The 26,959-nt window shown below is 55.1% G+C and overlaps 1 protein-coding gene across 1 annotated transcript; it reads right to left on the bottom strand.

The window, feature by feature from the left end:
* Window positions 1-1,398: 1,398 nt before the first annotated feature.
* PPP1R16A (protein phosphatase 1 regulatory subunit 16A) lies at window positions 1,399-26,479 on the bottom strand (the record flags this gene model as incomplete). The annotated part of the gene is made up of 10 exons (XM_080339491.1): window positions 1,399-1,777; window positions 1,884-2,004; window positions 2,089-2,218; window positions 3,826-3,901; window positions 6,953-7,078; window positions 8,084-8,208; window positions 21,363-21,466; window positions 25,607-25,752; window positions 25,886-25,956; window positions 26,230-26,479. The coding sequence occupies 10 exons, from the start codon at window positions 26,477-26,479 to the stop codon at window positions 1,505-1,507; spliced, it is 1,422 nt and encodes a 473-aa protein (XP_080195617.1). The 3' UTR covers window positions 1,399-1,504.
* Between the last annotated feature and the right edge of the window lie 480 nt (window positions 26,480-26,959).

Below are 26,959 nucleotides of genomic sequence, written 5' to 3'. Positions count from 1 at the left end.
GGTTTGGGAGCCCCCCTCAGGCCTTTTGGGTTGCCCCCATAGGGGTTTAGGTGCCCCCCCAGGTCATTTAGGTGCCCCCAGGGGGGTTTGGGTGCTCCCCAAGGCCTTTTAAGTGCCTCCACAGGGTTTGGGAGCCCCCCAATTCATTTGGGTGGCCCCAAGGGGGTTTAGGTGCCCCCTGGGCCATTTGGGTGCCCCCAGAAGGGTGTGGGCGCCCCCCCAGGCCATTTGGGTGGTCCCAAGGGGGTTTGGGAGCCCCCCAATTCATTTGGGTGGCCCCAAGAGGGTTTAGGTGCCCCCTGGGCCATTTGGGTGCCCCCAGAAGGGTGTGGGCGCCCCCCCAGGCCATTTGGGTGGTCCCAAGGGGGTTTGGGAGCCCCCCAATTCATTTGGGTGGCCCCAAGGGGATTTAGGTGCCCCCTGGACCATTTGGGTGCCCCTAGAAGGGTGTGGGCGCCCCCCCAGGCCATTTGGGTGGCCCCAAGGGGGTTTAGGTGCCCCCTGGGCCATTTGGGAGCCCCCCAGGCCTTTGGGGTGCCCCCACAGGGTTTGGGAGCCCCCCAATTCATTTGGGTGGCCCCAAGGAGGTTTAAGTGCCCCCTGGGCCATTTGGGTGCCCCCAGGGGCGTTTGGGTGGCCCCCAGGCCATTTGGGTGGCGCCTGGGCCATTTGGGTGTCCCCCAGGCCATTTGGGTGCCCCCAGCAGGTTGTGGATGCCCCCCAGGACATTTAAGTGCCCCAAAAGGGGTGTGGGTGCCCCCCAAGCCATTTGGGTGCCCCCTGGCCCATTTGTGTGCCCTCCAGGCCATTTAGGTGCCCCTAAAGGCGTATGGGTGCCCCCCAGGCCATTTGGGTGCCCCCAGCAGATTGTGGATGCCCCCCAGGACATTTAAGTGCCCCAAGAGGGGTGTGGGTGCCCCCCAAGCCATTTGGGTGCCCCCTGGTCCATTTGGGTGCACCCCAGGCCATTTAGGTGCCCCTAAAGGCGTATGGGTGCCCCCAGCAGGTTGTGGGTGCCCCCCAGGACATTTAGGTGCCCCAAGAGGGGTATGTGTGCCCCCCAAGCCATTTGGGTGCCCCCAAAAAGGGTATGGGTGCCCCCCAGGCCATTTGGGTGCCCCCAGCGGGTTGTGGGTGCCCCCAGGACATTTAGGTGCCCCAAGAGGGGTGTGGGTGCCCCCCAGGCCTTTTGGGTGCCCCCTGGGCCATTTAGGTGCCCCAAGGGGGTGTGGATGCCCCCCGAGGCCTTTTGGGTGCCTCCCCAGGCCTTTTAGGTGCCCCCAAAGGCGTATGGGTGCCCCCCAAACCATTTGGGTGCCCCCAGCGGGTTGTGGGTGCCCCCCCAGGCCATTTAGGTGCCCCAAGGGGGATATTGATGCCCCCATGGGGGTTTGGGTGCCCTCCAGACCTTTTGGGTGCCCCAAGGGGGTTTGGGTGCCCCCAAGGGTGGGTCTGACACCCCAAGGGTGTGTTTGGGTGCCAGGGGGGGGCCACCCATGGGTGCTCACATCACCTTACAGCACCGGCGCTTCTCAGCCGGCGACTCCTCAGCCGGAGCCGTGAGCCGGAGCAACGGGGGGTCCCCATTGTCACCCTCCGGCGCCGACACCAAGGTGGGGGGTCCCGCGTTCCCCATCCCCCCCGTTGCGGGCGGGTGCTGCATTTTGGCGGCCGCTCGGTGCCGTTTGAGGTCAGCCAAGGTATTGGGGGTCCTGTCGGCGTCGCCGACGCCGCGTTCCGGTTTGGCGGCCGCGCCGTTGCGCTGCGGCGGGGGGTCCTGGCAGGGGGAAAAAAACACCATGGGGGTCGGGGTGGGGGGGACACACGGTGACGGCGACGCCGGGATGGAGGGGGGACGCTCGACCGCGGCGCCGCGCACTCACGTGCCGCTCGTCGTCCTCGCTGTCGCGGCGCTCGGCGCGTTGCCAAACGATGGCTTCGCGCTGCTGCTCCTTGCGGTAAAGGCTGGTGCGCTCCGACAGGCTGGCGCGACGAACCACCTTCCTACCGGGGACGTTTCGGGGGGTTAAAAGGAAATGGGGAGACCCTGCACCCCCCGAAACGCCACGGTGGTGCCGGTGGGCTTACCCGCGGCTGCCGGCGCTGGACGTGCGGCGCTGGAGAAGAGATTTGGTTCTGTCGTGGGATTTCATGACGGCGGCGTGTTTGTGCTTCAGCTCCATGAGTTTGGCGCGGACCTCGTCGTCGCCGCTGACGTCTGAGTGGGGGGACACCGAAAAGACGCCGCGCGGTCATGGATGAAGCCAACGGGTCACCAAAAATAGGTCTCAGGGTGATAAATACACCCCAAAAGTCATCAAAAAATGTCTTGGGGTGATAAATAAACCCCAAAAGTCACCGAAAACACGTGGCGCGGTCATAAATAAACCCCAAAAGTCACCACAAAAATGTGTTGGGGTGATAAATAAACCACCCGAGTCACCAAAAAAAGGTCTCACGGTGATAAATAAACCCAAGAAATCACCACAAAAATGTCTTGGGGTGATAAATAAACCCCAAAAGTCACCAGAAAAGGTCTTGAGGGGATAAATAAACCCAACAAATCACCACAAAAATGTCTTGGGGTGATATATAAACCCCAAAAGTCACCACAAAAATGTCTTGGGGTGATAAATAAACCCCAAAAGTCACCAGAAAAGGTCTTGAGGGGATAAATAAACCAAACAAATCACCACAAATATGTCTTGGGGTGATAAATAAACCCCAAAAGTCACCAAAAAAAGGTCTCACAGTGATAAATAAACCCCAAAAGTCACCAGAAAAGGTCTTGAGGGGATAAATAAACCCAACAAATCACCAAAAAAAGGTCTCATGGTGATAAATAAACCCCAAAAGTCACCAAAAAAAGGTCTCACAGTGATAAATAAACCCCAAAAGTCACCAGAAAAGGTCTTGAGGGGATAAATAAACCCAACAAATCACCACAAAAATGTCTTGGGGTGATAAATAAACCCCAAAAGTCACCAAAAAAAGGTCTCATGGTGATAAACACCAAAAGTCACCACAAAAAGGTCTTGAGGTGATAAATAAACCCCAAAAGTCACCAAAAAAAGGTCTCACGGTGATAAATAAACCCCAAAAGTCATCAAAAAAATGTCTTGGGTGATAAATAAACCCCAAAAGTCACCAAAAAAAGGTCTTGGGGTGATAAATAAACCCCAAAAGTCACCAAAAAAAGGTCTCACGGTGATAAATAAACCCCAAAAGTCATCAAAAAAATGTCTTGGGTGATAAATAAACCCCAAAAGTCACCGAAAAAGGTCTTGGGGTGATAAATAAACCCCAAAAGTCACCACAAAAATGTCTTGAGGTGATAAATAAACCCCAAAAGTCACCAAAAAAAGGTCTCACGGTGATAAATAAACCCCAAAAGTCATCAAAAAAATGTCTTGGGTGATAAATAAACCCCAAAAGTCACCGAAAAAGGTCTTGTGGTGATAAATAAACCCCAAAAGTCACCACAAAAATGTCTTGGGGTGATAAATAATCCCCAAAAGGTACCAAAAAAGGTCTCGTGGTGATTAATAAATGCCAATAGTCACCGAAATAATGTCTTGAGGTGATAAATAAACCCCAAAAGTCACTGAAATAATGTCTTGAGGTGATAAATAAACGCAACAAGTCATTGCAAAAAAGTCTTGTGATGAAAAATAGACCCCAAAAGTCACCACAAAAGGTCTCGCGGTGATAAATAAACCCCTCGAATGACCATAAAACCGTCTCGTGGTGATAAATAAACCCCTCGAATGACCATAAAACCATCTGGCGGTGATAAAACACCCCCTGAAAGATCCGGAACCTCACCCAGAGGCGTCTCGTCCAGCAGCGATTTGGCGTTGAGGTCGGCGCCGTGAGCCACCAGCAGCTCCAGCAGTGGCACCTGCACGGGGCGGGTGGCCCGTCAACCGCGGCCATGGGGCCGGTTCGGCGCGGGACACCTGTCCCCTTGTCACCCGTCCCCTTGTCACCCGCGCCGTTGTCACCCGCCCTGTTGTAACCCGCCCCATTGTCGCCCGTCCTGTTGTCACCCGTCCCGTTGCCACCCGTCCCCTTGTCACTCGCCCCATTGTTACCCATCCCGTTGTCACCCATCCCCTTGTCACCCACCACGTTGTCACCTACCCTATTGTCACCCGTCTCCTTGTCACCCACCACGTTGTCACCCATCCCCTTGTCGTTACCCATCCCATTGTCACCTGTCCCGTTGTCGCCCATCCCCTTTTCACACACACCATTGTCACCCGCCTCGTTGTCACCTGCCCCGCTGTCACCCATCCCCTTGTCACCCACCACGTTGTCACCTGCCCCACTGTCACCTGTCCCCTTGTCACCCATCCCATTGCCACCCGCCCCATTGTCCCCCGTCCCCTTGACCCCCATCCCCTTGTCACCCATCCCATTGCCACCCGTTCCCTTGTCACCTGCCCCGTTGTTACCCATCCCCTTGTCACCCACCCCTTTGTCACTCGCCCCATTGTCCCCTGTCCCCTTGACCCCCATCCCCTTGTCACTCGTCCCATTGCCACCCGTCCCATTGCCACCTATCCCCATTGTCACCCATCCCATTGCCACCCGTCCCCTTGTCACCCGTCCCCTTGTCCCCTGCCCCGTTGTCCCCTGTCCCCTTGTCACCCACCCCATTGCCACCCGTCCCATTGCCACCCGTCCCATTGTCACCCATCCCATTGTCACCCGTCCCCTTGTCCCCTGCCCCATTGTCCCCCGTCCCCTTGTCACCCGTCCCGTTGCCACCCGTCCCGTTGCCACCCGCCCCGTTGTTACCCGTCCCATTGCCACCCGTCCCCTTGTCACCTGTCCCCTTGTCACTCGCCCCGTTGTTACCCATCCCATTGCCACCCGTCCCCTTGTCACCTGCCACGTTGTCACCCGTCCCATTGTCACCCATCCCCTTGTCACCCACCCCCTTGTCACTCGCCCCATTGTCCCCTGTCCCCTTGACCCCCATCCCCTTGTCACCCGTCCCATTGCCACCCGTCCCATTGCCACCCATCCCCATTGTCACCCATCCCATTGCCACCCGTCCCCTTGTCACCCGTCCCCTTGTCCCCTGCCCCGTTGTCCCCCGTCCCCTTGTCACCCGCCCCATTGCCACCCGTCCCATTGTCACCCGTCCCATTGTCCCCTGCCCCGTTGTCCCCCGTCCCCTTGTCACCCACCACGTTGTCACCCCCATCCCATTGTCACCCGTCTCCTTGTCACCCGTCCCATTGCCACCCGTCCCGTTGCCACCCGTCCCGTTGCCACCCGTCTCGTTGTCACCTGTCCCCTTGTCACCCGTCCCCTTGTCACCTGTCCCCTTGTCACCCGTCCCGTTGCCACCCGTCCCCTTGTCACCCGCCCCACTGTCCCCCATCCCCTTGTCACCCGCTCCGTTGTCACTCGCCCCGTTGTCACCTGTCCCGTTGTCACCCATCCCCTTGTCACCCACCCCGTTGTCACCCGCCCCGTTGTCACCCGTCCCCTTGTCACCTGTCCCCTTGTCACCCGCCCCGTTGTCACCCGTCCCGTTGTCACCCGTCTCATTGCCATCTGTCCCCTTGTCACCCCTCCCGTTGTCACCCATCCCCTTGTCACCCACCACGTTGTCACCTAGCCTATTGTCACCCGTCTCCTTGTCACCCACCACGTTGTCACCCATCCCCTTCTCGTTACCCATCCCATTGTCACCTGCCCCGTTGTCCCCTGCCCCCTTTTCACTGACCCCCTTGTCACCTACCCAGTTGCCACCCGTCCCCTTGTCATCACCCATCCCGTTGTCACCTGCCCCGTTGTCCCCTGCCCCCTTTTCACTGACCCCCTTGTCACCCGCCTCGTTGCCACCCGTCCCCTTGTCACCCGCCCCATTGTCCCCCATCCCCTTGTCACCCATCCCCTTGTCACCCATCCCCTTGTCACTCGCCCCGTTGTCACCCGCCACGTTGTCACCTGTCTCCTTGTCGTCACCCATCCCGTTGTCATCTGCCCCGTTGTCCCCCGCCCCCTTTCCACCCACCCCCTTGTCACCCACCCCCTTGTCACCCGTCCTCTTGTCACCCGTCCCATTGCCACCTGTCCCATTGCCATCCGTACCCTTGTCACCCACCCCGTTGTCACCTGCCCCGTTGTCACCCGTCCCATTGTCACCCGCCATGTTGTCACTCGCCCCGTTGTCACCCGCCCCATTGTCACCCATCCCCTTGTCACCTGTCCCCTTGTCACTCGCCCCATTGCCACCCATCCCCTTGTCACCCGCCCCGTTGTTACCCGTCCCATTGCCACCCGTCCCCTTGTCACCTGCCACATTGTCACCCGTCCCGTTGTCACCCGTCCCGTTGTCACCCATCCCCTTGTCACCCACCCCCTTGTCACTCGCCCCATTGTCCCCCGTCCCCTTGACCCCCATCCCCTTGTCACCCGTCCCATTGCCACCCGTCCCCATTGTCACCCATCCCATTGCCACCCGTCCCCTTGTCACTCGTCCCCTTGTCCCCTGTCCTGTTGTCCCCGTCCCCTTGTCATCCGCCACGTTGTCACCCGCCACGTTGTCACCCGTCTCCTTGTCACCCATCCCGTTGCCACCTGTTCCGTTGTCCCCCGTCCCGTTGTCACCCGTCCCGTTGTCCCCTGCCCCATTGTCCCCCGTCCCCTTGTCACCCACCCCATTGTCCCCAATCCCGTTGTCACCCCATCCTGTTGTCACCCGTCCCCTTGTCATCCGTCCCATTGCCACCTGTCCCACTGACCCCTGTCCCGTTGTCACCCGCCCCCTTGTCACCTGTCCCCTTGTCACCCACCCCGTTGCCACCCATCCCCTTGTCACCCGTCCCATTGCCACCTGTCCCATTGACCCCCGTCCCCTTGTCCCCCGTCTCCTTGCCCCCCGTCCCCATTGTCACCTGTCCCCATTGTCACCCGCCCCCTTGTCACCCACCTGTCCCCAGCACGCGGCGGCATGGAGCGGCTGCCACCCATCGCGGTCCTGCGCGGCGACGCCGGCGCGGTGCTCCAGCAGCAGCTCGGCAGCCTCAATGTACCCATTGGCCGCCGCGATGTGGAGCTGCCAGGTGGGGACAAAGAGGTGACAGAGTTGGGGACATCTCGAGGGCGGGGCACAAGCCATTTGGGTGTCCCCCGGGAGGTCTGGGTGCCCTCAAGGGTTATGGGTGACCCACAGGCCATTTGGGTGCCTCCAGGGGGTGTTTAGGTGCCCCCAAGCATTTGGGTGCCCCCTGGGCCATTTAGGTGCCCCCAGGGGTGTGTGGGTGACCCCCAGGTCATTTGGGTGCTGCCAGGAGGGTTTAGGTGCCCCCATGCATTTGGGTGCCCCCCTGGGCCATTTGGGTGCCCCCAAGGGGGAATTGATGCCCTCAGGGGTGTCTGGGTGCCCCCCTGACCATACGGGTGCCCCCATGGGGGTGTGGGTGGCCCCAAGCATTTGAGAGCCTCCCAGGCCATTTGGGTGCCCCCAGGGGGTGTTTAGGTGCCCCCAAGCATTTGGGTGCCCCCTGGGCCAATTGGGTGCCCCCTGGGATGTGTGGGTGACCCCCAGGCCATTTGGGTGCTGCCAGAGCCGGGGGGTTGGGTGCCCCTGACCATTTGGGTGCCCCCAAGCATTTGGGTGCCCCCTGGGCCAATTGGGTGCCCCTTGGGATGTGTGGGTGACCCCCAGGCCATTTGGGTGCTGCCAGAGCCGGGGGGTTGGGTGCCCCTGACCATTTGGGTGCCCCCAAGCATTTGGGTGCCCCTGGGCCATTTGGGTGCCCCCAGGGGTGTATGGGTGACCCCCAGGCCATTTGGGTGCTGCCAGGGGGGTTTAGGTGGCTCCTGGGGACTGTGGGTGCCCCTGGGGGTGTGTTTGACACCCCCAGGGTGGGTTTGATTGCCGGGGGGCCACCCATGGGTTCTCACATCGCCTTATAGCACCGGCGCCATCACCCGGAGCAGGTTGGGGGGTCCCATGTTCCCCATGTTCACCGGGCGGGTGCTGCAGTTTGGCTGTTTAAGGTCACCCCCCGGTGTCACCGTATGGAGGTCTCCACCCCCCGGTGTCCCCGTGTCCTACCAACGTGGCGCCGTGTCCCCGCGGCGCGTCCAGGTCGCCCCCCGCCCGCAGCAGGCGCCGGATCTCCCGCAGCATCTCGCGCTCCGTGGCACCGCGCGCGGCCTCGATCTTCTCCTGCGTGATCCCTGCGGGGATAGCGGGGACAACGGGACACGCGGTGACAAACGGGGCACCGAGGTGACAATGGGGACATCGGGGTGACAATGGGGACATTGAGGTGACAAGGGGGACACCGAGGTGACAAAGGGAACAGCGAGGTGACAATGGGGACACCGAGGTGATGATGGGGACATGGAGGTGACAAAGGGGACACGGAGGTGACAAAGGGGACACGGAGGTGATGATGGGGACACGGAGGTGATGATGGGGACATCGAGGTCATAAAGGGGACACGGAGATGACAAAGAGAACATTGAGGTGACAAAGGGAGCATTGAGGTGACAAAGGGAACATGGAGGTGACAAACGGGACATGGAGGTGACAAAGGGGACATGGAGGTGACAAAGGGGACATGGAGGTGACAAAGATGACATCGAGGTGACAAAGGGGACATCGAGGTGACAAATGGAACACGGAGGTGACAAAGGGGACACCAAGGTGACAAATGGGACACGGAGATGACAAAGAGAACATTGAAGTGACAAAGGGAGCATTGAGGTGACAAAGGGGACATGGAGGTGACAAAGGGGACACTGAGGTGACAAAGGGGACATAGAGGTGACAAAGATGACATCGAGGTGACAAAGGGGACACTGAAGTGACAAAGGGGACATCGAGGTGACAAATGGAACACGGAGGTGACAAAGGGGACACCAAGGTGACAAATGGGACACGGAGATGACAAAGAGAACATTGAAGTGACAAAGGGAGCATTGAGGTGACAAAGGGGACATGGAGGTGACAAAGGGGACACTGAGGTGACAAAGATGACATCGAGGTGACAAAGGGGACACCGAAGTGACAAAGGGGACATCAAGGTGACAAATGGGACACGGAGGTGACAAAGGGGACACCCAGGTGACAAAGCGGACACCCAGGTGATGATGGGGACATCAAGGTGACAAAGGGGACACGGAGATGACAAAGAGAACATGGAGGTGACAAAGGGGACATGGAGGTGACAAAGGGGACATGGAGGTGACAGTGAGGACATAAGAGGTGACACAGGGGACACTGAGGTGAGAAAGGGGACACAGAGGTGACAAAGGGAACACCGACATGACAAAAGGAACATGAGGTGACAAAGGGGACATTGAGGTAACAAAGTGGATATCGAGGTGACAAATGGGACATGGAGGTGACAATGGGAACATGGAGGTGACAAATGGGACACTGAGGTGACAAAGGGGACATGGAGGTGACAAGGGGACACTGAGGTGAGAAAGGGGACACAGAGGTGACAAAGGGAACACCGACATGACAAAAGGAACATGAGGTGACAAAGGGGACATTGAGGTAACAAAGTGGATATCGAGGTGACAAATGGGACATGGAGGTGACAATGGGAACATGGAGGTGACAAATGGGACACTGAGGTGACAAAGGGGACATGGAGGTGACAAGGGGACATTGAGGTGACAAAGGGGACATTGAGGTGACAAAGGGGACACCCAGGTGACAATGGGAACATAGAGGTGACAAATGGGACACTGAGGTGACAATGGGAACATTGAGGTGACAAAGGGGACATTGAGGTGACAAATGGGACATGGAGGTGACAAGGGGGACACTGAGGTGACAAAGGGGACACCAGGGTGACAAACGGGACATGGGGTTGACAAGCGGGACACTGAGGTGACAAAGAGGACACCAGGGTGACAAAGGGGACACTGAGGTGACAAAGGGGAACATCGAGGTGACAAATGGGACATGGAGGTGACAATGAGGACATCGAGGTGACACAGGGGACACCAGGGTGACAAAAGGGACATCGAGGTGACAATGGGGACATGGAGGTGACAAATGGGAAACGAAGGTGACAAAGGGAACATCGAGGTGACAAACGGGACATGAAGGTGACAAGGGGACACTGAGGCGACAATGGGGACATTGAGGTGACAAAGGGGACACGGAGATGTCAAAGAGAACACTGAAGTGACAAAGGGAGCATTGAGGTGACAAAGGGGACATGGAGGTGACAAACAGGACATGGAGGTGACAAGGGGGACACTGAGGTGACAAAGGGGACACCAGGGTGACAAATGGAACATCGAGGTGACAAATGGGACACGGAGGTGACAAAAGGGACACCGAGGTGACAATGAGGACATCGAGGTGACAATGAGGACATCGAGGTGACACAGGGGACACCAGGGTGACAAAAGAGAGAGCGAAGTGACAAAGGGGACACCGAGGTGACAAATGGGACACAGAGGTGACAAAGGGAACATCGAGGTGACAAATGGGACACGGAGGTGACAATGAGGACATAGAGGTGACACAGGGGACACCGAGGTGACTAAAGGGACATCAAGGTGACAATGGGGACATGGAGGTGACAAATGGGACACGGAGTTGACAAAGGGGACACCGAGGTGACAATGAGGACATCGAGGTGACACAGGGGACACCAGGGTGACAAAAGGGACAGCGAAGTGACAAAGGGGACACCAGGGTGACAAAGGGGACACCGAGGTGACAAAGGGGACACCAGGAGGACAAAAGGGACAGCAAAGTGACAAAGGGGACATCAAGGTAACAATGGGGACATGGAGGTGACAAAGGGGACACCCAGGTGACAAAAGAGAACATCGAGGTGACCAAGGGGACATAGGTGATGTGCTTGAGCCCCCAACAACCAAACCAGAGCAGTGTCCTATATAGTGTCCCCAAGGAGCCCAATAGTGTCCCCAATGTCCCAAATATTGTCCCAAAGTGTCCCCCATAGTGTCCTTGGTGTCCCCAGTGTCCCAATTCTTGCTCCTTGGTGTCCCCACTGTCCCAAATAGTGTCCCCAAGTGTCCCTTATAGTGTCCTGGGTGTCCCCAACGTCCCAAATCTTGCTCCTTGGTGTCCCCAATATTGTGCCTAAGTGTCCCCAAAAGTGTCCCTGGTGACCCCAAAGTCCCACGGGGATGGTTTTATTAACGGGTCAGTGGATGAGCCCAATTGCGGTTTAATATTAATCATTTAGTGTAATAAACGTACAGTAACGAGTCACTGAGGCTGGGGGGGGCTCAGGACCCTGGGGGGTCACTGGGTCTATGGGGGGTTCTTGGGTCCCTGGGGGGTCACTGGGTCTGTGGGGGGTTCTTGGGGCCCTGGGGGGGTCACTGGGTCTGGGGGGGTTCTTGGGTCCCTTGGGGGCGTCACTGAGACCCTGGATGTATCATTTGGTCTGGGGGGGGTTCTTGGGGCCCTTGGGGGGTCACTGGGTCTCTGGGGGGGTTCTTGGGTCCTGGGGGGTCACTGGGTCTGTGGGGGTACTTGGGTCCCTGGGGGAGTCACTGGGTCTGTGGGGGTACTTGGGTCCCTGGGGGGGTCACTGGGTCTGGGGGGCTTCTTGGGTCCCTTGGGGGTGTCACTGAGACCCTGGGGGGATCATTGGGTCTGGGGGGCTTCCTGGGGCCCTTGGGGGGTCACTGGGTCTCTGGGGGGCTCTTTGGGTCCCTGAGGGGGTCACTGGGTCTTGGGGGGTTCTTGGGTCCTGGGGGGGGTCACTGGGTCTAGGGACGGTTCTTGGGTCCCTGGGGGGGTCACTGGGTCTGTGGGGGGTTCTTGGGGCCCTGGGGGGGTCACTGGGTCTGGGGGGGTTCTTGGATCCCTTGGGGGCGTCACTGAGACCCTGGGGGGATCATTGGGTCTGGGGGGGTTCCTGGGGCCCTTGGGGGGGGTCACTGGGTCTCTGGGGGGCTCTTTGGGTCCCTGAGGGGGTCACTGGGTCTGGGGGGGTTCTTGGGTCCCTGGGGGGGTCACAGTGTTTGGGGGGGGTTTCTTGGGTCCCTGGGGGAGGTCACTGGGTCTTGGGGGGGTTCTTGGGTCTCTGAGGGGGTCAGTGGGTCTGGGGGGATTCTTGGGTCCCTGGGGGGGGTCACTGGGTCTGGAGTGGTTCTTGGGGCTCTGGGGGAACCTGGAGCCCGGGACAAACGGTTATTGGGGAAAGGAGAATCCTCAAAGTTTGATTGTGTGAACGGGTTCAGGCCTCCCCTCAAAGTTTTGATTTACAACTTTAAAATACAGAGCCCAAAGTCAATGGTTATTGGGGAGAGAAGAATCCTGAACGGGTTATAATGGAGGGAACACCTCAAAGTTTGATTGTGTGAATGGGTTCAGGCCTCCCCTCAAAGTTCTGCTTTGGAACTTTAAAATACAGAGTCCAGAGTTCTAAATACAGAATGTGGAGTGATTATCAGGGTGAAAAGAATCCTGAACGGGTTATAAAGGAGGGAACAGTTCAAAGTTTGATTGTGTGAACGGGTTCAGGCCTCCCCTCGAAGTTTTGATTTAGAACTTTAAAATACAGAGTGTGGAGTGAACAGTTATTGCGGAGAGAAGAATCTTGAACGGGTTATAATGGAGGGAACAGCTCAAAGTTTGATTGTGTGAATGGGTTCAGGCCTCCCCTCAAAGTTCTGCTTTGGAACTTTAAAATACAAAGTCCAGAGTTCTAAATACAGAGTGTGGAGCGATTATCAGGGAGAGAAGAATCCCGAAAGTTTGTATTTTAAAGTTCCAAAGCAAAACTTGTAGGGGAGGCCTGAACCTGTTCACAAAATCAGAGTCCGGACCGAACGGTTATTGGGAGAGAAGAATCCTGAACGGGTTATAAAGGAGAGAACAGCTCAATGTTTTATTTTGTGAATGGGTTCAGGCCTCCCCTCAAAGTTTTGCTTTGGAACTTTAAAATACAAAGTACAGAGTTCTAAATACAGAGTGTGGAGTGATTATCAAGGAGAGGAGAATCCTGAACGGGTTATAATGGAGGGAACAGCTCAAAGTTTGTTATTGTGAACAGGTTCAGGCCTCCCCTCAAAGTTCTGCTTGGGAACTTTAAAATACAGAGTCCAGAGTTCTAAATACAGAGTGTGGAGCGATTATCAGGGAGCGAAGAATCCCGAAAGTTTGTATTTTAAAGTTCCAAAGCAAAACTTGTAGGGGAGGCCTGAATCTGTTCACAAAATCAGAGTCCGGAGCGAACGGTTATTGGGGAGAGGAGAATCCTGAACGGGTTATAAAGGAGGGAACACCTGAAACTTTGATTGTGTGAATGGGTTCGGGTCTCCCCTCAAAGTTTTGATTTAGAACATTAAAATACAGAGCCCAAAGTCAATGGTTATTGGGGAGAGAAGAATCCTGAACGGGTTATAAAGGAGAGAACAGCTCAAAGTTTGATCATGTGAATGGGTTCAGAACTCCCCTCAAAGTTTTGATTTAGAACTTTAAAATACAGAGCCCAAAGTCAGTGGTTATTGGGGAGAGAAGAATCCTGAACGGGTTATAATGGAGGGAACACCTCAAAATTTGATTTCACTAATGGGCTCAGGCCTCCCCTCAAAGTTTTGATTTAGAACTTTAAAATACAGAGTGTGGAGTGAACAATTATCAGGTAAAGAAGAATCCTGAACGAGTCATAATGGAGGGAACAGCTCAAACTTTGAATGTGTGAATGGGTTCAGGTCTCCCCTCAAAGTTTTGATTTACAACTTTAAAATACAGAGCCCAAAGTCAATGGTTATTGGGGAGAGAATAATCCTGAGCGGGTTATAATGGAGGGAACACCTGAAACTTTGATTCTGTGAATGGGTTTGGGTCTCCCTTCAAAGTTCTGCTTTGGAACTTTAAAATAGAGGGTCCAGAGTCCTAAATACAGAGTGTGGAGCGATTATCAGGGAGAGAAGAATCCTGAACGGGTTATAAAGGAGGGAACAGCTCAAAGTTTGTTATTGTGAACAGGTTCAGGCCTCCCCTCAAAGTTCTGCTTGGGAACTTTAAAATACAGAGTCCAGAGTTCTAAATACAGAGTGTGGAGCGATTATCAGGGAGCGAAGAATCCTGAAAGTTTGTATTTTAAAGTTCCAAAGCAAAACTTGTAGGGGAGGCCTGAATCTGTTCACAAAATCAGAGTCCGGAGCGAACGGTTATTGGGGAGAGGAGAATCCTGAACGGGTTATAAAGGAGGGAACACCTGAAACTTTGATTGTGTGAATGGGTTCGGGTCTCCCCTCAAAGTTTTGATTTAGAACTTTAAAATACAGAGCCCAAAGTCAATGGTTATTGGGGAGAGAAGAATCCTGAACGGGTTATAATGGAGGGAACACCTCAAAGTTTGATTGTGTGAATGGGTTCCGGTCTCCCCTCAAAGTTTTCCTTTGGAACTTTAAAATACAGAGTCCAGAGTTCTAAATACAGAGTGTGGAGTGATTATCAGGTAAAGAAGAATCCTGAACGGGTTATAAAGGAGGGAACAGCTCAAAGTTTGTTATTGTGAACAGGTTCAGGCCTCCCCTCAAAGTTCTGCTTGGGAACTTTAAAATACAGAGTCCAGATTTCTAAATACAGAGTGTGGAGCGATTATCAGGGAGCGAAGAATCCCGAAAGTTTGTATTTTAAAGTTCCAAAGCAAAACTTGTAGGGGACGCCTGAATCTGTTCACAAAATCAGAGTCCGGAGCGAATGGTTATTGGGGAGAGGAGAATCCTGAACGGGTTATAATGGAGGGAACACCTGAAACTTTGATTCTGTGAATGTGTTCGGGTCTCCCCTCAAAGTTTTGATTTAGAACTTTAAAATACAGAGTCCAGAGTTCTAAATACAGAATGTGGAGTGATTATCAGGGTGAAAAGAATCCTGAACAGGTTATAAAGGAGGGAACACCTCAAAGTTTGATTGTGTGAAAGGGTTCAGAACTCCCCTCAAAGTTTTGATTTACAACTTTAAAATACAGAGCCCAAAGTCAGTGGTTATTGGGGAGAGAAGAATCCTGAACGGGTTATAAAGGAGGGAACACCCGAAACTTTGATTGTGTGAATGGGTTCGGGTCTCCCCTCAAAGTTTTGCTTTGGAAATTTAAAACAGAGGGTCTAGAGTCCTAAATACAGAGTGTGGAGCGATTATCAGGGTGAGAAGAATCCTGAAAGTTTGTATTTTAAAGTTCCAAAGCAAAACTTGTAGGGGACGCCTGAACCTGTTCACAAAATCAGAGTCCAGAGCGAACGGTTATTGGGGAGAGGAGAATCCTGAACAGGTTATAATGGAGGGAACAGCTCAAAGTTTGATTGTGTGAATGGGTTCAGAACTCCCCTCAAAGTTTTGATTTAGAACTTTAAAATACAGAGCCCAAAGTCAATGGTTATTGGGGAGAGAAGAATCCTGAACGGGTTATAAAGGAGAGAACACCTCAAAGTTTGATTTTGTGAATGGGTTCAGGCCTCCCCTCAAAGTTCTGCTTTGGAACTTTAAAATACAGAGTCCAGAGTTCTAAATACAGAATGTGGAGTGATTATCAGGGTGAAAAGAATCCTGAACGGGTTATAAAGGAGGGAACACCTCAAAGTTTGATTGTGTGAACAGGCACAGGCCTCCCCTCAAAGTTTTCCTTGGGGGCTCTAAATACAGAGTGTGGAGAGAATATTTATCAGGGTGAATAGAATCCTGAACGGGTTATAAAGGAGGGAACAGCTCAGAGTTTGATCATGTGAATGGGTTCAGAACTCCCCTCAAAGTTTTGATTTAGAACTTTAAAATACAGAGTCCAAAGTCAATGGTTATTGGGGAGAGAAGAATCTTGAATGGGTCATAATGGAGGGAACAGCTCAAAGTTTGATTGTGTGAATGGGTTCAGGTCTCTCCTCAAAGTTTTCCTTTGGAACTTTAAAATAGAGTGTCCAGAGTTCTAAATACAGAATGTGGAGTGATTATCAGGGTGAGAAGAATCCTGAACGGGTTATAAAGGAGGGAACAGCTCAAAGTTTGATTGTGTGAATGGGTTCAGGTCTCCCCTCAAAGTTTTGATTTAGAACTTTAAAATACAGAGTCCAAAGTCAATGGTTATTGGGGAGAGAAGAATCCTGAGCGGGTTATAAAGGAGGGAAAACCTCAAAGTTTGATTTGACTAATGGGTTCAGGCCTCCCCTCAAAGTTCTGCTTGGGAACTTTAAAATACAGAGTCCAGAGTTCTAAATACAGAGTGTGGAGCGATTATCAAGGAGCGAAGAATCCCGAAAGTTTGTATTTTAAAGTTCCAAAGCAAAACTTGTAGGGGAGGCCTGAACCTGTTCACAAAATCAGAGTCCGGAGCGAACGGTTATTGGGGAGAGGAGAATCCTGAACGGGTTATAATGGAGGGAACAGCTGAAACTTTGATTCTGTGAATGGGTTCAGGCCTCCCCTCAAAGTTCTGCTTTAGAACTTTAAAATACAGAGTCCAGAGTTCTAAATACAGAGTGTGGAGCGATTATCAGGGAGCGAAGAATCCCGAAAGTTTGTATTTTAAAGTTCCAAAGCAAAACTTGTAGGGGAGGCCTGAACCTGTTCACAAAATCAGAGTCCGGAGCGAACGGTTATTGGGGAGAGGAGAATCCTGAGCGGGTTATAATGGAGGGAACAGCTCAAACTTTGATTCTGTGAATGGGTTCGGGTCTCCCCTCAAAGTTTTGATTTAGAACTTTAAAATACAGAGCCCAAAGTCAATGGTTATTGGGGAGAGAAGAATCCTGAACGGGTTATAATGGAGGGAACACCTCAAAGTTTGATTGTGTGAATGGGTTCAGGCCTCCCCTCAAAGTTCTGCTTTGGAACTTTAAAATACAGAATCCAGAGTCCTAAATACAGAGTGTGGAGTGATTATCAGGTAAAGAAGAATCCTGAACGGGTTATAATGGAGGGAACACCTCAAAGTTTGATTGTGTGAATGGGTTCAGAACTCCCCTCAAAGTTTTGATTTAGAACTTTAAAATACAGAGCCCAAAGTCAATGGTTATTGGGGAGAGAAGAATCCTGAACGGGTTATAAAGGAGGGAACACCCGAAACTTTGATTGTGTGAATGGGTTCGGGTCTCCCCTCAAAGTTTTGCTTTGGAAATTTAAAACAGAGGGTCTAGAGTCCTAAATACAGAGTGTGGAGCGATTATCAGGGTGAGAAGAATCCCGAAAGTTTGTATTTTAAAGTTCCAAAGCAAAACTTGTAGGGGACGCCTGAACCTGTTCACAAAATCAGAGTCCGGAGCGAACGGTTATTGGGGAGAGGAGAATCCTGAACAGGTTATAATGGAGGGAACAGCTCAAAGTTTGATTGTGTGAATGGGTTCAGAACTCCCCTCAAAGTTTTGATTTAGAACTTTAAAATACAGAGCCCAAAGTCAATGGTTATTGGGGAGAGAAGAATCCTGAACGGGTTATAATGGAGGGAACACCTCAAAGTTTGATTGTGTGAATGGGTTCCGGTCTCCCCTCAAAGTTTTCCTTTGGAACTTTAAAATACAGAGTCCAGAGTTCTAAATACAGAGTGTGGAGCGATTATCAGGGAGAGAAGAATCCTGAACGGGTTATAATGGAGGGAACAGCTCAAAGTTTGTTATTGTGAACAGGTTCAGGCCTCCCCTCAAAGTTCTGCTTGGGAACTTTAAAATACAGAGTCCAGAGTTCTAAATACAGAATGTGGAGTGATTATCAGGGTGAGAAGAATCCTGAACGGGTTATAAAGGAGGGAACAGCTCAAAGTTTGATTGTGTGAATGGGTTCAGGTCTCCCCTCAAAGTTTTGATTTAGAACTTTAAAATACAGAGTCCAAAGTCAATGGTTATTGGGGAGAGAAGAATCCTGAGCGGGTTATAAAGGAGGGAAAACCTCAAAGTTTGATTTGACTAATGGGTTCAGGCCTCCCCTCAAAGTTCTGCTTGGGAACTTTAAAATACAGAGTCCAGAGTTCTAAATACAGAGTGTGGAGCGATTATCAAGGAGCGAAGAATCCCGAAAGTTTGTATTTTAAAGTTCCAAAGCAAAACTTGTAGGGGAGGCCTGAACCTGTTCACAAAATCAGAGTCCGGAGCGAACGGTTATTGGGGAGAGGAGAATCCTGAACGGGTTATAATGGAGGGAACAGCTGAAACTTTGATTCTGTGAATGGGTTCAGGCCTCCCCTCAAAGTTCTGCTTTAGAACTTTAAAATACAGAGTCCAGAGTTCTAAATACAGAGTGTGGAGCGATTATCAGGGAGCGAAGAATCCCGAAAGTTTGTATTTTAAAGTTCCAAAGCAAAACTTGTAGGGGAGGCCTGAACCTGTTCACAAAATCAGAGTCCGGAGCGAACGGTTATTGGGGAGAGGAGAATCCTGAGCGGGTTATAATGGAGGGAACAGCTCAAACTTTGATTCTGTGAATGGGTTCGGGTCTCCCCTCAAAGTTTTGATTTAGAACTTTAAAATACAGAGCCCAAAGTCAATGGTTATTGGGGAGAGAAGAATCCTGAACGGGTTATAATGGAGGGAACACCTCAAAGTTTGATTGTGTGAATGGGTTCAGGCCTCCCCTCAAAGTTCTGCTTTGGAACTTTAAAATACAGAATCCAGAGTCCTAAATACAGAGTGTGGAGTGATTATCAGGTAAAGAAGAATCCTGAACGGGTTATAATGGAGGGAACACCTCAAAGTTTGATTGTGTGAATGGGTTCAGAACTCCCCTCAAAGTTTTGATTTAGAACTTTAAAATACAGAGCCCAAAGTCAATGGTTATTGGGGAGAGAAGAATCCTGAACGGGTTATAAAGGAGGGAACACCCGAAACTTTGATTGTGTGAATGGGTTCGGGTCTCCCCTCAAAGTTTTGCTTTGGAAATTTAAAACAGAGGGTCTAGAGTCCTAAATACAGAGTGTGGAGCGATTATCAGGGTGAGAAGAATCCCGAAAGTTTGTATTTTAAAGTTCCAAAGCAAAACTTGTAGGGGACGCCTGAACCTGTTCACAAAATCAGAGTCCGGAGCGAACGGTTATTGGGGAGAGGAGAATCCTGAACAGGTTATAATGGAGGGAACAGCTCAAAGTTTGATTGTGTGAATGGGTTCAGAACTCCCCTCAAAGTTTTGATTTAGAACTTTAAAATACAGAGCCCAAAGTCAATGGTTATTGGGGAGAGAAGAATCCTGAACGGGTTATAATGGAGGGAACACCTCAAAGTTTGATTGTGTGAATGGGTTCCGGTCTCCCCTCAAAGTTTTCCTTTGGAACTTTAAAATACAGAGTCCAGAGTTCTAAATACAGAGTGTGGAGCGATTATCAGGGAGAGAAGAATCCTGAACGGGTTATAATGGAGGGAACAGCTCAAAGTTTGTTATTGTGAACAGGTTCAGGCCTCCCCTCAAAGTTCTGCTTGGGAACTTTAAAATACAGAGTCCAGAGTTCTAAATACAGAGTGTGGAGCGATTATCAGGGAGCGAAGAATCCTGAAAGTTTGTATTTTAAAGTTCCAAAGCAAAACTTGTAGGGAAGGCCTGAATCTGTTCACAAAATCAGAGTCCGGAGCGAATGGTTATTGGGGAGAGGAGAATCCTGAACGGGTTATAAAGGAGGGAACACCTGAAACTTTGATTGTGTGAATGGGTTCGGGTCTCCCCTCAAAGTTTTGATTTAGAACTTTAAAATACAGAGCCCAAAGTCAATGGTTATTGGAGAGAGAAGAATCCTGAACGGGTTATAAAGGAGGGAACAGCTCAAAGTTTGATTGTGTGAACGGGTTCAGGCCTCCCCTCGAAGTTTTGATTTAGAACTTTAAAATACAGAGCCCAAAGTCAATGGTTATTGGGGAGAGAAGAATCCTGAACGGGTTATAAAGGAGAGAACACCTCAAAGTTTGATTGTGTGAATGGGTTCAGGTCTCCCCTCAAAGTTCTGCTTTGGAACTTTAAAATACAGAGTCCAGAGTTCTAAATACAGAATGTGGAGTGATTATCAGGGTGAAAAGAATCCTGAACGGGTTATAAAGGAGGGAACAGCTCAAAGTTTGATTGTGTGAATGGGTTCAGGCCTCCCCTCGAAGTTTTGATTTAGAACTTTAAAATACAGAGTGTGGAGTGAACAGTTATTGCGGAGAGAAGAATCCTGAACGGGTTATAATGGAGGGAACAGCTCAAAGTTTGATTGTGTGAATGGGTTCAGGCCTCCCCTCAAAGTTCTGCTTTGGAACTTTAAAATACAAAGTCCAGAGTTCTAAATACAGAGTGTGGAGCGATTATCAGGGAGAGAAGAATCCCGAAAGTTTGTATTTTAAAGTTCCAAAGCAAAACTTGTAGGGGAGGCCTGAACCTGTTCACAAAATCAGAGTCCGGAGCGAACGGTTATTGGGGAGAGGAGAATCCTGAGCGGGTATATAATGGAGGGAACAGCTGAAACTTTGATTCTGTGAATGGGTTCGGGTCTCCCCTCAAAGTTCTGCTTTAGAACTTTAAAATACAGAATCCAGAGTCCTAAATACAGAGTGTGGAGTGATTATCAGGGTGAGAAGAATCCTGAATGGGTTATAAAGGAGGGAACAGCTCAAAGTTTGATTGTGTGAATGGGTTCAGGTCTCCCCTCAAAGTTTTCCTTTGGAACTTTAAAATACAGAGTCCAAAGTCAATGGTTATTGGGGAGAGAAGAATCCTGAACAGGTTATAATGGCGGGAACAGCTCAAAGTTTGATTGTGTGAATGGGTTCAGGTCTCCCCTCAAAGTTCTGCTTTGGAACTTCAAAATAGAGAGTGTGGAGTTCCAAATACAGAGTGTGGAGTGAATATTTATCAGGGTGAGAAGAATCCTGAACGGGTTATAAAGGAGGGAATAGCTCAAAGTTTGATTGTGTGAATGGGTTCGGGTCTCCCACCGAAGTTTTGATTTAGAACTTTAAAATACAGAGTCCAAAGTCAATGGTTATTGGGGAGAGAAGAATCCTGAACGGGTTATAATGGAGGGAACAGCTCAAAGTTTGTTATTGTGAACAGGTTCAGGCCTCCCCTCAAAGTTCTGCTTTGGAACTTTAAAATACAAAGTCCAGAGTTCTAAATACAGAGTGTGCAGCGATTATCAGGGTGAGAAGAATCCTGAACGGGTTATAATGGAGGGAACAGCTCAAAGTTTGATTGTGTGAATGGGTTCGGGTCTCCCCTCCAAGTTTTCCTTGGGAGCTTTAAAATACAGCGTATGGAGCAACCTTATCGGGAGAGAAGGATCGCGGTTCCATCTCAGGCTCCTCCGCGGGTCGGTTCCCCCATGGTCAGTGACAGACCCGCCACCCGACCCTGTCACCGCGCCTTTGTCCCCGAGCGATGGGGACAAACACCGCGGAGCCACGGCCGAACCGCCCGGGGCGCTCACCCTGCTCCGCCATGGCCGTCTCGAGGCAGTCCAGCGTCTCCTCGTCCTCGCACAGGTCGTAGGGCATGTTGCCGTCCGAGTTGACGGCGAGGAGGTCGGCGCCGCTGTTTCGGTGACGGTAACAAGGGTCACAACGCCACGGCGGCACCGACCACGCTGTGTCCCCAGTGCCACCGTGTCCCCACGGCCGCCGTGTCGCCAACGCTGCCGTGCACCCAATGCCGCCGTGTCCCCAACCCTGGCACGTCCCCACCGCCGTGCACCCAATGCCGCCATGTCCCCAACCCTGGCGCGTTCCCACCACCGCCGTGTCACCAATGCCACCATGTCCCCAATCCTGGCGCGTCCCCACCACCGCCGTGTCACCAATGCCACCGTGTCCCCAACCCTGGCACGTCCCCACCGCCGTGTCACCAATGCCGCCATGTCCCCAACCTTGGAGCGTCCCCACCGCCGCCGTGTCACCAATGTCACCGTGTCCCCAACCCTGGCGTGCCCCCACCACTGTGTCACCAATGCCACCGTGTCCCCAACCCTGGCGCGTCCCCACCGCTATGTCACCAATACCGCCATGTCCCCAACCCTGGCGCGTTCCCACCACCGCCGTGTCACCAATGCCACCGTGTCCCCAACCCTGGCGCGTTCCCACTGCCGCCGTGTCACCAATGCCACCGTGTCCCCAACCTTGGAGCGTCCCCACAGCCGCCGTGTCACCACTGTCACCGTGTCCCCAACCCTGGCGTGTCCCCACCACCGTGTCACCAATGCCGCCATGTCCCCAACCTTGGAGCATCCCCACCGCCGCCGTGTCACCAATGTCACCGTGTCCCCAACACTGGCGTGTCCCCACCACCGTGTCACCAATGCCACCGTGTCCCCAACCCTGGCGTGTTCCCACCGCCGCCGTGTCACCAATGCCACTGTGGCCCAGACCCCAGTGCGTCCCCAACGCCGCTGTGTCCCCAGCACCGCCATGTCCCCAGCACCGCCGTGTCCCCACCGCCTCCGTGTCCTCAACGCCGCCGTGTCCCCAACGCCGCCGTGTCCCCAACGCCGCCGTGTCCCCAGCAACGCCGTGTCCCCACCGCCACCATGTCCCCAGCACCACCGTGTTCCCAGCCCCACTGTGTCCCCGACACCATGTCCCCAGCGCCACTGTGTCCCCAGCGCGTCCCCAACGCCGCTGTGTCCCCAGCAACACCATGTCCCCACCGACACCATGTCCCCAGCGCCGTCATGTCCCCAGCGCCACTATGTCCCCAGCGCCACCATGTCCTCAGCAACGCTGTGTCCCCAGCAACACCGTGTCCCCACTGACACCATGTCCCCACCACCACCATGTCCCCAACGCCGCCATGTCCCCGACCCCAGCGCGTCCCCAACACCGCTGTGTCCCCAGCACTGCCATGTCCCCACCACCACCGTGTCCCCAGCCCTGCCGTCTCCCCAGCGCTGCCGTGTCCACAGCGCTGCTGTGTCCCCAGCAACACCATGTCCCGACCGACACCATGTCCCCAGCGTCGCCGTGTCCCCAGCGCCGCCGTGTCCCCAGCGCCGCCGTGTCCCCACCGCCACTATGTCCCCAGCGCCACCGTGTCCCCAGCGCCGCCGTGTCCCCAGCGCCGCCGTGTCCCCAGCCCCACTGTGTCCCCGACACCATGTCCCCAGCACCACCGTGTCCCCAGCGCCGCCATGTCCCCGAACCCAGCGCGTCCCCAGCGCCGCTGTGTCCCCAGCAACACCATGTCCCCACCGACACCATGTCCCCAGCGCCACCGTGTCCCCAGCGCCGCCATGTCCCCGAACCCAGCGCGTCCCCAGCGCCGCTGTGTCCTCAGCAACACCATGTCCCCACCGCCACCATATCCCCAGTGTCGCCGTGTCCCCACCGCCACCATGTCCCCAGCACCACCGTGTCCCCAGCGCCGCCGTGTCCCCACTGCCGCCGTGTCCCCACTGCCGCCGTGTCCCCAGTGCCGCCATGTCCCCACCGCCGCCGTGTCCCCAGCGCCGCCGTGTCCCCACCGCCGCCGTGTCCCCACCGCCACCGTGTCCCCAATGCCATCGTGTCCCCAATGCCACCATGTCCCCACCGCCGCCATGTCCCCAATGCCGCTATGTCCCCGACCCCAGCGTGTCCCCAACACCGCTGTGTCCCCAACCCTGGTGCATCCCCAATGCCGCCGTGTCCCCACCAGTGCTGTGTCCCCAGCACCGCCGTGTCCCCAACGTCACCCTGTCCCCGACCCCAGCACATCCCCAATGCTGCCGTGTCCCCAATGCCGCCCTGTCCCCAACCCTGGTGCGTCCCCATTATCGTCGTGTCCCCACCAGCGCCATGTACCCAACGCCACTGTGTCCCAGACCCTGGCGCATCCCCAACGCCGGTCGGTCTCCAGCGCCGCCGTGTCCCCAGAGCCGCTGTGTCCCCAACACAGCCATGTCCCCATCAGCACCGCGTCCCCAACCCCGGCGCGTCCCCAATGCCGTTGTGTCCCCAGCACCGCCATGTCTCCAACACCACTGTGTCCCCACCAGCACTGCGTCCCCGACCCCGGCGTGTCCCCAGCACCGCTGTGTCCCCAGCGCTGCCGTGTCCCTGTCCCCAGCACATCCCCAATGCTGCCATGTCCCCAACACCACCGTGTCCCCAGCGCCGCCGTGTCCCCAACCCTGACGTGTCCCCAACACTGCGGTGTCCTAGATCCCGGTGTGTCCCCAACGCTGCTGTGTCCCCGACTCCAGCACGTCCCCAATGCCACCGTGTCCCTAACACCACCATGTCCCCAACGCCGCCATGTCCCCAATGCCACCCTGTCCCCAACACCGCCATGTCCCCAGCGCCGCCGTGTCCCTAAAACAGCTGTGTCCTACCGCCACTGTGTCCCCAACCCTGGCGCGTCCCCAACACCACCGTGTCCCTAATGTCGCCGTGTCCCCGACCCTGGCACGTCCCCACCGCCGCTGTGTCCCTGATGCCACCATGTCCCCGACCCCGGCGTGTCCCCAACGCCACTGTGTCCCCAACACCGCTGTGTCCCCGACCCTGGCGCATCCCCAACACCGCCGTGTCCCCTCCGGCGCCGTGTCCCCAGCACCACCCTGTCCCCGACCCCAGCGCATCCCCAGTGACGCCGTGTCCCCAATGCTGCCCTGTCCCCAACACCACCGTGTCCCCAACGCCGCCACGTCCCCAACCCTGGCGTGTCCCCAACGCCACCATGTCTCCAATGCCGCCGTGTCCCCGACCCCAGCGCGTCTCCAATGTCACCGTGTCCCCAACACCGCTGTGTCCCAGATCCCAGTGTGTCCCCAACGCCGCCGTGTCCCCGACCCTGGCCCATCCCCAACGCCGTCGTGTCCCCAACGCTGCCATGTCCCCAATGCTACCGTGTCCCCAACACCACCATGTCCCAGCACCGCCGTGTCCCTAAAACAGCTGTGTCCCCACCGCCGCTGTGTCCCCAACCCTGGTGTGTCCCCAACGCCGCGGCGTCCCCAACACCACCGTGTCTCCAAGGTCACCATGTCCCCAAGGCCGTGTCCCCAACACTGCCATGTCCCCGACCTTGGTGTGTCCCCCACGCCACCGTGTCCCCAACACCGCCATATCCCCAACACCGCCATGTCCCCAACGCCGCCATGTCCCCAACGCCGCCATGTCCCCAACGCCGCCGTGTCTCCAAGGTCACCATGACCCCAAGGCTGTGTCCCCAACGCTGCCATGTCCCTGACCCTGGTGCGTCCCCCACGCCGCCATGTCCCCAACACCGTCATGTCCCCAACACCTCTGTATCCCTGACCCTAGCGCGTCCCCAACGCCGCTGTGTCCCCAACACCACCGTGTCCCCAACGTCGCCGTGTCCCCAACGCCATCGTGTCCCCAACACCGCCGTGTCCCCAACACCTCTGTATCCCCGACCCCAGCGCGCCCCCAATGCCGCTGTGTCCCCAACGCCATTGTGTCCCCAACGCCATTGTGTCCCCAATGCCGCTGTGTCCCCAACGCCATTGTGTCCCCAACGCCATTGTGTCCCCAACGCCGCCGTGTCCCCAATGCCATCATGTCCCCAACGCCATCGTGTCCCCAACGCCGCCGTGTCCCTGCTGCCACCGTGTCCCCAACGCCACTGTGTCCCCAACGCCGTCATGTCCCCAATGCCACCGTGTCCCCAATGCCACTGTGTCCCCAATGCCACTGTGTCCCCACCGCCACTGTGTCCCCAACGCCACAGCGGTTTTACCGTTGGATGAGCTGCTGGACCAGGCGGAGGTGGCCGCAGGTGGCGGCGGCGTGCAGCGGCGTCCAGAGCTCGCTGTCCCGCGCGTTGACGTCGGCGCCGGCGTCCAGCAGCGTCGTCACCACGTCACCGAAGTCGTCGATGCAGCACTGGGAGGGGGGACAGAAACGGGGGTGGATTTGGGCACCGCGGAGACATCACCGCGTGTCCCCAATGAGTCACAGGGATGTGACGCTTCACCCCGGCGTCACCAAACGGAGTCACTGAGCGGCGCCGCCGTACCTGGTGCAGCGCGGTGAGACCGTCCTCGTTGCAGAGATCGGGGCTGACGCCGCTTGCCAGGAACTGCCGGACTGCGGACAATTAAAGAAACACCAAAAATTAAGGATTTGAAGGATTTTAAGTGGGATCCGCGGATTGTGCCGGGAGCACTTTGACCAGGACTTTGGAACTGGCGCATTCAAAATCCCACCGTGCCGGTAAAACCATCCCGGTGGGGCCGCCATGTGTTGGATCGACCGACACCGGCCACGCAAAATTTTTGAGGATTTAAGCGGCAAAATTGGGGTTTACCCCCCAAAATAACAGGATTCGGGGGTCGGCGGTTGCTTTGGTGTCACCGTCACCTTCCTCGGCGTCGCGCCGGGCGGCCGCCTCCAGCAGCCGGACGCTGTCGGGAAACGTCACCGTCCTGGCGCGACCGCCGCTCTTCCTCCTCTTCCTCCTCCTCTCGGTTGCCGCCGGCGGCTCCTTCTCCAGCTGAGCCCATTTCTTCAGCTGCTGGGCCCGGCGTTTTTGGGCGTGTTTGAGGCGCTCGGGGGTGCTGAGCCGCGCCACCGCCGCCATCTCGGCCAGCAGCTCCGCGTGCTCCGCCATGGCGCCGCGCCGGGCTCCGCGGCTGCAGGAACGGGGTGCGGAGCCGCCGGCTCCCCCACAACCATCACCCTGTGCCGCGATGGCGTTCGGCTCAGCCCCGGGTGGCGCCGCTTCCCCGCGGCTTCACCGCCGGTGGCGCCGATCGGCGCGTCGGGATCATGTCGCACGCTCCGCGGCGCCCGTTCTTAGCACCTAAAGGCGCCGGAGGGTGCTGAGTTCACCGGCGTCGTGCGCGGCGTCAAAACAGCGTTCGCCGCGCAGTTCGCTTCCGCTCCACCACCGTTCGCCGTCGCCGGCGCGTCGGGACGAACTCCTGCGGCAAAACAGAGGGGGAGGAACGTTGGAAACGGTTCAAACGCAGCGAGAGGCTCAACCAAACCAGCGCCGGTTCGGGTGTTTCTGCTCCTTAAGCCGGGATTAACCCACTAAACCGAATCGCGGTGAAATTCCTGGAGGGGTCATTGGGGTGTTGAGGGGGAG

This window comes from Nesoenas mayeri (assembly GCF_963082525.1).
Source record: "Nesoenas mayeri genome assembly, chromosome: 2".
NCBI classification, from domain to species: domain Eukaryota; kingdom Metazoa; phylum Chordata; class Aves; order Columbiformes; family Columbidae; genus Nesoenas; species Nesoenas mayeri.
The sequence above is the reverse complement of the archived record's forward strand: the minus strand, read 5'-3'. Positions and strand labels throughout refer to the sequence as shown.